Genomic DNA, 12,490 nt, shown 5'->3' with positions numbered 1-12,490 from the left:
ATCGCATCTAGAGATTAGACTCAAAACAAATCTTAGAAAACAAAAGTAAGAAGGACAGAGTACGCATAAAGGAATTAATTTAACAGTAGATGGAGAAATGATTAATGACAGTGAATGTTTTCATATACTTTTGAACAATAATATCCAGTAAAGATTGTCTTGAGCTTGGAATTTAGTGAGAGACTAAAAGAGGATAATCAAACTAGGGACAGGCTAGATATGAGTAAAATCAAATAGATCATACTATCAAACATATACCATCAAACAGATAATACTATGGTTACATGTACTTGAATCATGGTATGATAGTGAAACTTCATCCAAAATATTTTCTCTATTTGAGAATAAATCTTCAAGAAGAATATTAGGATTCAGATAGCAGGATCGAGTTACAAATGATACTATTAAGGAAATGGCAGAAGTTCACAGGCTGGACTGGCTGTGATGTGAATTAGGTTTTAATGTATGTTGATTTAGTTACATTACCGTACTACCCAATTTAAAAGTTTTCTTCTCACTATACAGTATTGAGAGGAATGTAATCTTTACAAGTGACAGAAAAATTTAATTGTACCTGTTGATATCTGATTTAACTTAAAGCATTCAACCATTCCTTATTTTATTTATTATTATATGTTTAGATTATATGACGGACCAAAGGACTACAAAGATTCATTTAAAGCACAGGACACTGGCCAAGAATAATGGACAGTTTAGAATACCTCCATAAATGAAAACCAAAAATAAAAGTAGCACTGTACATTTGATGTATGCCAAGATAAAAACTGATAAAATTAATCATTCAGAGAAGTTCCTATTATTTAAAATACCACCTTTCACTTGGTATAGTAAAATTACACATCATGAAAATGAGTAAGTTCGGTAGCTTGTGCGCATCAGAGGGAAAGAATGAAAAAAGGAGAGGATTGCGCTTCACTATTGTGATAAAGTATTATCAGTTTAGCTGTCAGTTGCTATTTTGGTATACAAAAACTTGTGGTAAGTCACTTTCAGTAAAGTTACATTCTCTGATTCCATCAATGCTAAAGCTATTTCTGCTTCCTTCAGTCGCACCCTCACATCTACAGTCCTGACGATTTTACTAACAGCCGTTATATATGTCTTACTTATCTTTCCATTTATCACAATTGTTTTTTAGACACAGGTAATTAGAATAGACTGCATTTGATACAGTATCTCGTGCACCCTTTAGAATTCTTCAAGATGAATATTTATGAATTATAACAACAGTAAAGATAACACTACTAGATTCCTAAATGTAAAACCTAGACTGAACTTCTATTACTATGAATATTGCTTGAAATAAAATTTCATAGTATCTAAACCCAAGATTAGATGAAGTGCCACATACATAAGGTCCAGGAGTCCTCTCCAGTGGTGTGGTTGGCATTCCATAGTGGTGGACCAAGATATTTTTTGGGAGGTCAAAGAAAATTACACAAAACTAATGTACCAATTCTGTAATGAGTAAAATATACTATTCTTGATTGTATATATCCATGTGAGTGAAGGAAAAAAAAAGCAGGTATGAGTAATTAGTGAACTTATATTTGAAATTATAGAGCTCAATTTTTAATTAATTTTCAACTCTGTATATATGCATATGTATCAAATACTGAGATTTAAATTTCCTCACAACTTTATATTCAACACTAGCCTAATCTCTATTATCAAAGTTTTAATTTTCAACTATAGTATAATATCCTTGTCATGTAAATATATATCAGTATAGTGCATGGTATCATCAAATCATCAATAACACAAGAGACTCATGACCCTCCAAAATCTCTTCTTCAGAATTTCAACCTCTGCCTTTCCCTCTTCTTCTTCTTCTGCTTTCCCCGGAAATTAATTCTCAGCAGCAGCAGTAGCAAATTGCACTGCTCTCATATCAAAACTGTCACTGTGGTTTCAGTCACTTCATACGTAAGTTGATAACATTAAGTTGGCTCAAAATTTCATGAACAAACGTCATTTGTGTTAAAAACCTACAATCATATCCATTCACTTCTCAGCTCTAGTATATAATAAGTTGTAAAGGTAACAAGAACCAAAATAATGTCACTAGACATAGAGCTCAACTGTAAATAAACTAAAAAAATATTTCAAATACTTCCTCAGCTAAAACATTCCAATGGTATGTAAATGGATCAAATAGAGACTATTAATATCATTAGAATGGCTCAAATCCTATAAAAATAATCAGTAGCACGTTAATTGTCAATTGTATTAAAAAAATTCACTTCACATCTGTATACGAGTGCAAGGCGTACACATAACAGGAATCAACATAAGGTGATTAAGAATATGCCAAATCCCTCCTTTAGCTTTCGCCAAAGGGAATTTCAACCGGGGGGGGGACGTATCTGACTAGGGAGCTCTCCCTACTCGCTCCTCTCAATATGCTTTATCATCCACTAGGAAACGACAAGCATCAACACCAATGTCTCAGAGAGGCATCGTTTACAAAGAGTAACCTTCCTCTCGAGACTGGCAATAGTTTTAAGGTAACTTTTCCTGCTAGTCTCTCGTCAAGGAAAAATGCCCTAAATCTCTTCATCTCTTGTCTTTCGTTCATAAATAGTGGACCTTTTGATTCGTTTATCACATATTACAGGCGTTAGCCTCAATACCTCCAAAAAGTGTGAGATCGGGAAATTAAGGTGACACCGCGGTTATTAAAAATACACGTTTTTTATGGTTGGGACCAGGGGTTGCTTTGGGGCTGTTCGTCACGAGAAGAAGCTTCCATCGATGGCCAGAGCAGGAAGCGTGCAAGGAAAACTGTACATTTTATTCACAACTTGCCTTTTCTTTGTGATCCTCAATTTCACTGTTAATCTACCTCCCCGAAAATACACTCCGTCTAATTTGAACTCCTTGGATGCTGAAAGTGATCGAGTGTTATTCACCAGACTCCAGAAATGCAAATCAATGTTCTCGTTGTTGGAACCTTACAAAAAACAACGGATCCCACGTCACTTCCTAGAAGATCCCAGTTGGTACTTGACGACCGAATTGTTTGATAAGGCAGCGCTGCAAATGACAAAAATGCTGGCGATGCGAGCCAAGGGACTTGGCCCAGCAACACAGGATTACAGAGAGCTCGCGCACGTCGTACCTAATTTGCTTCATTTCGTTGGACAGCAGAGCCCCGTGATCAACACTAGCTCAGAGTCGGATTCCAAATCACTCGAAAAAACGCAAGGTATACTGATAACGGCCGCTGCCAACTTGTCACTGAATGTTAGCAAACCTAATGACATACGAGCGCATAATAATATACAAAAAGATTTAATGCCAAGTGATCATTATAAGCTATTTCCTGAAGGCAAAGTGGTACCGTATATGCAGTCAAGTCACGGGATATTTCCGTTCATTCCCTGCAAAATTAAACTTCACGATCAAGAGAACGTTGATTCTTGTCTGAACATAAAGCTTCAGAAGGATGACATGACCATCTCTTTTTTGGGAGACTCCAAAGTGCGTAACATATTTACTACTTTTCTGAATATGACAAGCTACTTGAATTACAACATAACTTACGCTGTAAGTATATTCATGAACGTATAGTTTAGTCAAAGACCGCTGAAGCTTGAGCTATGAGGTTGATACTGCAACATACTGGCTGAAATATCAGCTTTCTTATTTTGTTTAAAAATATTACTTTATAATGGTCAGCCACATGCGACTACTGCTTAAACGGAGACTCCTTATCCGTAGTATGATTTCCACAACCGTAGCTAAATGGTAGCATTATTAATTTGATTGTTATATCTGTCAATTCATTAGTGTGATGAGATGGGCGCTGACTTGGTAACATATTCGAATTCATGTATTTAATCAAAATACTTTTAAGTGTCTAGCTATTCGATAAAGTATACTGTAAACGATACACGCATAAGCAATATATATATATATATATATATATATATATATATATATATATATATATATATATATATATATTAGTACGTATTAAGCTGCAAATTCGCTCATTGGGCCGTTGAATTTCTTATCAACTAAAAAAGTCCCCCTCGGTTAACATGTATGAAAATATATTAATTCCTAGGTAGTGCGAATTAGATATTAAAGGGCATTTGTAGCTTAATGCGTACTTATATATGAATCACGGTGATGTGATAAGATTCACATAAATAAATAAATAAATAAATATACGTTTATATATTATATATATATATATATATATATATATATATATATATATATATATATATAAAGATAAATGCCACGATTTCGTGGCATTTGTCTTTTTTATTTATGGATTTATCACGTTCCTAACTTTCTTGATTCTGTTATACATACATACTATATAAATATATATATATATATATATGATATATAATATATATATAAATATATATGAAAATATATCAGTTCTGAGGTAGAGCGAATTAGATATTAAAGGACATTTGTAGCTCGAATAATTTATATGAATCACGGTGATGTGATGATTATTCTATATATATATATATATATATATATATATATATATATATATATATATATATACACACACGTATATATATAATAAATAATAATATATATATATATATATATATATATATATATATATATATATATACATACTTTTTTCAGAACAAAACTGTACCACTGGAAGTTTTAAACCGTGAGTCTTCTAATGACAACTTCAAGCACGAAGATTTTTCTGCCATATCTTCAACTTATCCCAATTTTCGGGTTGTTTCAAGGTGAGTTTGGATAAGATAATTTCACAGAGAAATAGAGAATTAAGAGCTAATTGCACCTTTCCAAAGCAGTTTCTAACTGAATGTTTCTAAAAACAAATTGTGTTTTCGTATACATGTTCACGTAAGTAGTACTCCTGCTTGTGCGTGCACGTCAATTCCCAATAGCTTTCGCTACTTTTAAACAGCCTTTATGAGAATACTTGGTTAGAAACGACAGATAAGGCAAAATTCTCCATCCAAAAGTTTTAGTACACTTTCCATTAAATTTAGAATATTCTAAAATGCTGCTTGAAAGAATACTTATGCTCTTTGTTAGTAGGCGACGCAACATCAAAATTCAAATGTAAAGCAACAAAATAAAAGTCTGAGACCATCGTAAGCTAAGCAAAGGACTTACTCGCCTAATATAATTTTTTCATATTAGACAGCTAATATTGTATTAAAGATAAATGCTTATCAGCAATATTTTTTATTCTAGTCCTGAAAATCTGTTTGGTGTTGTAAGGGGGTTATCGGTGAACGTTTTTAAGCGTCACTTACACTGAGAGTTGAGTAACAAAAAGACGATTCCTGGTTTAAAGATTTTTATTGACTCGTGACTTTTTTCGCGGCTTTACAGGTTTCGACGATTTTGGGATATAGCGAATCTTCATACCAGCGATGAAGTACTACTACTCCAGGAATGGGCATCTGGACGCCGACCGGTACCCGACTTGTTAATTGTTGGTTAGTGAAGTTTTAGCTCATCAGTTGTTCAGAAATACTGTATCAACAGGCGAACAGCGTAAAGGGAGGTGAAGATGACAGCTTAGACTTGCAGATATGACAACAAACGTTCCTTGGTAACTGCTTTTGAATTTCCATTCTGTTTTCACGATATTCCTCTGGAACAGTATAGCCTACTCTCCATCCACACTGGTCTTGTCATCTTGTTCGGCACAAAGCCTTCACCATGACTTCTGATTTTGAAGCGGCTTCATCGTTTCTGTATGAGGACAAACAGTTTATACTTATAGCTTCTTTGTTCATTAATATAATTATGTTTCTCATTCCCTAATTTATGCAACATACTTCTAACGTGATCCGTATGACCATCGTTCCCTTTGAGTAATTTTCTGTTCAAATTATAAGGCTCAACTGTGTCCCTCATGTCGGAAAAGATATTAAAATGTAAAGTCATGGCACCCACGGAGCCAATAGTCAAAGCCTGGGAACTATATTTTACGGTTTTGTAATATTCAATATTCTTTTGAATTATTGGTGGAAAATTGTTCTTTTTCTTTTGTTTTGTTTATCCCAACATTTGGATAGATAGTTTAAACAAGTGTAAAATATTTAAGAAATATATTCCACAACCAAGAGGCCAGAATCTCTTTAGTGGCGAGAAACAGTTAAATTATATTTTCCGTCGCAGTAAATTCAATTTTCCCCATCACCATTAATATACCATGGATAAATTTGGACGTTTTAAAAAAATTTATTGAGTTGCATAATATATGTCACCCCCTTCCTGAACTGAGAGGTCCCGAAGCTGGACAACTCAATTTAAAGCAATTATTATGTAGTGTTAATGCTATGATTATACACAGTAAGCGATTTTGTGACAAAAACACAAGAATTTTCTTTATAATAATAACTACGATCATACCCCTTACTTTCCAAATATATGGATTCTTCAATGGAAACCTTTCAAAAGAAAAACCATTCTCTGAATCTTCTTTCCCACCGTTATCCCTATATTAAGGGGTCGGTTGCCTGATGCGCCTTTCTCTACTGCCTTCTATCAAAGGCATCATCCTCCACCAAACCTCTTCTCTCCATACCTTCCTTCATTTTATCTCGCCATCTAATTCTCTGCCTCCCTCTTGATCTTCTTCCTTTAACAGGTTCCTCCTAGACCCTCTTCACTCCCTCCTCATCATTCATCTTCAACACATACCCATACCATCTCAATCAGGACTCTCTTATCACCTCTGTAATCTTTACTAAGCCTGCCCTTCTTATTTCATCATTTTCCAATCTCTCAAGCAGCGATAATCCCATAATCCACCTCAGTATTCTCATTTCTGTTCTCTCAAGCTTTACTTCCTCTTTTCTTCTTAGAGCCCACGTTTCTGCTCCATACATTAACACTTGTCTTATCACTGTGTAATATATCTTGACTTTTAGCTTGATTGGCATTTTCTTATCACATACCACTCCAGCTACCTCTCTCCATTTCCCCCATGCAACTTTTATCCTACTGTCAACTTCAGCCTCACAACCTCCCTCTTGGCTTAAAGTAGATCCTAAGTATTTAAACTTTTCTGTTTATTTTATAATCGAGCCTCTTCTTTCTTGTATTACTATTCTGTCTCTATCTTCCCTACTGCTCAGCAACACGTCTGTCTTATTTACATTCACCTTTAAGGGGACCGTCTGCTATGTTGTGTATTTTTTTTTATTATGCAAAATACATAATTTCCATATACGTTTTAGATATATATAATACCTTCATCATACAAAAATTTCAAGTCATTTCAGCAAAACTTTAGTTTTATTAGCATTTTAGATATATATAATGCCTTCATCATACAAAAATTTCAAGTCATTTCAGCAAAAACTTTTAGTTTTATTAGCAAAGATTATAATTAAAAAAAAAATTTAGGTAGCGATTTCTCCGCTAATATGACATCATTTGTATTGAAAATCATACCATAAAAACTACTTTATATACGGAATAATCCTGTGTGAGCAGAATTTTTTTTTTTTATTATGTATTTTATTTTATTTATTATTTTTGTCTAGCCCTCTTACGCCGATTGGACGTATTAAACGTCGAGTCAAAATGTCTCCCGTATGCCGATTGGACGTATTATACGTCGACTCAAAAAAAGTTTTCTTAAAAATTTGCGGAAAAATACTTATAGGCCTACCAGCCAAAAACTTTTGAATCACGCGCCTTAGGGGATGCTGGGAGTTCACGGATCAAGGCGTTGTTTTGTTTACAATCGTTATGCAGGCGCGCAAGCGCGAATTTCTTTCTTATCGCACTAAAAAGTATCAGTTACACATCTCAAAAATTATTTCGTCACTTTGACATAATTTTTGCACCATTTTAAATTATCCGTTACATGGAGTATTATATATGAAAATGTGTGCAATTTCATGTAGAATACAACACAAAAATACTCATGATTGTAGCTTTTATCAGTTTTGAAATACTTTTATATAAATAACGATAAGTGCCAAAATTTCAACCTTCGGTCAACTTTGACTCTACCGGAATGGTCGAAAAACGCAATTGTAAGCTAAAACTCTTATATTCTAGTAATATTCAATCATTTACCTTCATTTTGCAACGAATTGGAAGTCTCTAGCACAATATTTCGATTTATGGTGAATTTATGAAAAAAAAAAAACATTTTTCTTACGTCCGAGCGGTAACTCTTCCGAAAAAAATCAGAAATTTTTTCGTGCGATTGTCGAAATGTTTGCACCATCTGAAATTAGCCGTTACATAAAGTTTTATATATGAAAATGTGCGCAATTTCATGTAGAATACAACGTAAATTGATTAAAGGTTGTAGCTTTTCTCTTTTTCGAAATATTTGCATATAAATCACGATAAATAGAAAAAAACCACGTTCGGTCAACTTTGACTCCACTAAAATAGTCGAAAAACGCAATTGTAAGCTAAAACTCTTACAATCTAGTAATATACAGTCATTTATCTTAATTTTGAAACAAATTCGAAGTCTCTAGCACAATATTTAGATTTATGGTGAATTTAAAAAAAAAAAAAACTTTCTTTCCCTCCGCACGCCGATTCGCGGCCGCAAATCTCCGAAATGTGTACGTCGCATTCTCCTAATATTTGCTCCTTTTCATATTAGGCGTTTTATAGAGTTTTATGTATGAAAATGTGCGCAAATTCATGAAGAATACAATCAAAAATATTTGAAGGTTGTAGCTTTTCTCATTTTTGCAATATTTGCATATAAAAAAATATATATAAAAATTTTGACATTTGGTCAACTTCAACTCGTCCGAAATGGTCGAAAACTGCAATTCTAAGCTGAAACTCTTACAGTATCGTAATATTCAATCATTTGTCTTCATTTTGAAACAAATTGGAAGTCTCTAGAACAATATTTAGATTTATGGTGAATTTTTGAAAAAAAAAAAAAAAAAATTTTTAAGTCCGCGCGTTACGAATTCATGCATCATTTTGTGATAATATTTTTTCTGTGTTGCTTTGATCGTTTTACAATGTGTTTATATATCAAAATGATCGCAATTTAGTGTTAAATACAACAACAAAAAGTAACTCGTTAGCTTTAACCGTTTTTCGGACAGCTCGATTTGAATACAATTATGTATGAATTTTTTTTTTTTGTCGCTACCATATATCGCATTATTTATATATAATAATGATATTTTTTTTCATTTCTGATGGTTGCATACTAAACGTCAGGCAATGACAAAAAAAGGAGCCAAAAATGAACTCTTATCTTAAAAACTAAGCGCACTGTGATTTTTTGAAAAAATTATTTTTTCTGCTTCCGCGCTCACTCCAAACCCGCCTCGGCATACGGGAGACGTTTTGGTTTTTAGGGCTTAGGCGTAAGAGGGCTAGACACTAAAAAAAAAATCGTAAAAAAAAGAAAGAAAGAAAAAATTGGCTCAAAAGGAATTATGGGATTTTATTCCTCTTTCCAATCATATCTTTCTCTCTAAAATTGGATAATAAATAACCGAGTAATGGCTACCGATATGCGCATAAGTATGTTTTTGAGTTATGAGCTCCCAAAGATTTGCTATGTAAATTTTCGCTTTTTTCTTATAAAAGTCAAAACAACATTATTTACTTTATTTGTACTTTTATTGTTGATTTCTACATCAAGGATCCTGGTCATCCCCCTAAGAGTGGTATTAATACCCTAAGCGTGACACGAGACAATGATGTTAAGGTGTGGCATGAGACAATGCGGGAGCTGATAACAATGAATTTTTGTGTTTTTCTTTGAGCACACTCCTGGCCTTCGCTAATTTTGCTAGCCTTAGTTGCTGAGTAGCCTTCTTGATCTTAGGTCATTTCGGCATTGCTATAAGTTCACTAAGAAGTTATAAAAACAACGTAAATAGCTAGTAACCAAACGCAAGTGCGTAAGTGCATGTAACTCCTTTGACGTCTGTGGCGTAACGAGTCATTCGCTGAGTCTCGCCTATAAATAACCGCTCTGAGCAGCTCCCCTCTCACACAGTGTCACACTACCTTTCATTGCTACCAGATGTAGGAGAATTTCGAAAAAATCTGAAAAAATCGCTGTATATATGCAAAAATAAACACGCAAAAATGATTCTGTCAAATTCAGTCATACAGACGACGCAGTTACGATTACGTCATCATTTAAAAACCGCTATATCTTCATTATTTGTAAAAATAATTGGCTGAAACTTCTGGAAAGCATGCCAGGCATTTTCTGGAAACTAGATAGCAGTAATAACTCGATTTTTTATTTTTTCAAGTTGACATGTCATCCACCATAGCGGACGGTCCCCTTAAGCCACCCCTCTCTAAAGATTCCTGCCATTTTCCAAACCTTCTCTGTAGGTCCCCCTCATTTTCAGCAGTAATCACCAGATTTTCGGTGTACACCAATTCCCACAGCTCTTCATTCCTTATTGCTTCACTCAACACATCCATGACCAGCACAAACAAAAAATGGGCTTAATGCTGACCCATGGTGTTATCCACCACTAACTTCCAAGTTTTCTGTTTCCCCAACTGCTGTTATCACTTTTGTGCGCGTTCTTTTATATATCATCTCAACCAGCATAACCAACTTTTCTAGGACTTTCCTTTTCCTTAAACACCAAAACATCACTTCTCCTGGGATTCTACCATATGCTTTCTCAAGGTCTATGAATACACAACAGAGCTCCTGGTTTCCCTCTAGCCTCTTTTCCTGTAGCTGTCTCACTATGAAGATGGCATCCACTGTCCCTCTTCCTCTCATGAATCCATACTGCGGTTTCCTGATCTTTACAATCTCTCTTAATCTTTCATCCAGTACTCTCTCTAAAACTTTCAATCCAGGCTCTGTTAGTTTAATTCCCCTGTAGTTACCACAATCCACGACATCTCCCTTCTGCTTGTATATATATATACCATTAGACTCTCCTCCCAATCCCTTGGCATTTCTTCCTCTTCACATATAGCTTTTAATAAATCCAGCATCCATTTCTCCCCCTCCCACCTAGTAATTTGAGCATTTCAATTTGGAACTCTGATGGACCTGGTGATTTACCATTCTTCATTTTCCTTAATGCTCTCTTCACTTCTGTATCCTGTATCTCCCTCATTGGTCTCTCCACCCTCTGTGCTTCCCCCATCTCCTCTCTCTCATTTTCAGTATTTAACAGTTGTTCAAAATACTCTCGCCATCTCTTCTTAATGTCTACCTCCCTATACATTCCATCACTATCCTTTTCCTCAAGTTTGAAATCTTATAGATATCCTTTTCTCCTTCCCTTGTTCCTAGTCTTTCATTCCACTGCTCTACTGCCCTTCCCATAGCCATTCCTACCCTCCTCCTCACCTCTCTTTCCTCTTCTCTGTGCCTTTCTTCTGCCCCTGCGCATGCCTTACTTTCCATTCGTTAAATGCTTTTGATTTTCTTTTAATTGATTCTTGCATCTCTCCATTCCACCAACACTTTTCTCCTCTCGACATTCCATATCTACTGGTTCTTCCACCAGTTCCTCTGCTTCCCCCAACACACATTTCTCTCATGTTGGCCCAGATATTTTCCAATTTATTACCCTGTCAAAATTCTATGTTCCCCCTTTCCAGACGTCTCTCTCTCACAGTCCTCCCAAATTGCTCCCCCTTTCCTCCTTTAAAGTCCCAAATCTTAATTCTAGATCTTCTCTTTCTCTTCTTGGGTTTCCTACCTCTCATTTTAAAATCCACCACCACCAACCTATGCTGTTTAATACAAGGTTCCCCCAAGATCACTTTGCTGTTTGTCACATTTCTTATGTCAGCTCCTCTAACCAGGAAGTAATCTATTTGGCTCTGCACTCCTCCACTTTCATAAGTTATCAAGTACTTATCTAATTTCTGAAACCATGTGTTCATACAGGCCAATTCAAAACGCTGAGCCATCTTCAGTAAATAATCCCTATCTTCATTTTTAATTCCTAACCCATGGCCTCTGTGTACCTCCTCTTACCCATCTCTTCTCTTTCCCACCCTGCCATTCATATCAGCTCCTATTATTAGTTGCTCCTCCTCTTTCACTGTCCTAATGGCAGCCTCAAACTCTTGTCTAATAATTCTTTCTCTTGCTCTTGGCAACCCATCTGAGGAGCATATGCTGATATTATATTTACAACCTTGTCCCCTATTATTAAAAGCCTATCATTTACTCTCTTTACTTCTACCACTTTTTCCTTCCAGTTGTTACTTACTATAATTCCAACTCCATTTCTTCCCTCTTGTGACCCACAGTAATACAGTTTATACCCATTTCCTATCTCGAGTTACACTCCCTTTCCACCTAGTCTCCTGCACTTATAAGAAAGCTATCCTCCTCCTCTCCATCACATCTACCATCTCCCTCAGTTTACCTGTTATTCCCTACATTCCACGTACCTGCTGCTATCTTCCACTCTTTCACTAACTTCTTTGGTCGCAGTAGTGAACCCTGCGGTACCCCTCGCCCATTTATCATGCCAATAGGGGTATT

At 35.2% G+C, this 12,490-nt stretch overlaps 1 protein-coding gene across 2 annotated transcripts in view; it reads left to right on the top strand.

Moving 5' to 3' along the window:
- LOC135226458 (uncharacterized) overlaps positions 1-12,490 on the top strand; it is a 34,405-nt gene that overhangs the window by 19,195 nt on the left and 2,720 nt on the right. For both annotated transcript variants that reach the window (XM_064266051.1, XM_064266050.1), the window contains 2 exons: positions 4,642-4,754; positions 5,374-5,480. In XM_064266051.1, coding sequence (XP_064122121.1) covers positions 4,642-4,754; positions 5,374-5,480 — 220 coding nt within the window. The remainder of the gene's footprint in view (positions 1-4,641; positions 4,755-5,373; positions 5,481-12,490) is intronic.

This window comes from Macrobrachium nipponense, chromosome 14 (genome assembly GCF_015104395.2).
Source record: "Macrobrachium nipponense isolate FS-2020 chromosome 14, ASM1510439v2, whole genome shotgun sequence".
Classification (NCBI taxonomy): Eukaryota; Metazoa; Arthropoda; class Malacostraca; order Decapoda; family Palaemonidae; genus Macrobrachium; species Macrobrachium nipponense.
This window is presented reverse-complemented; position numbering and strand designations above follow the sequence as displayed.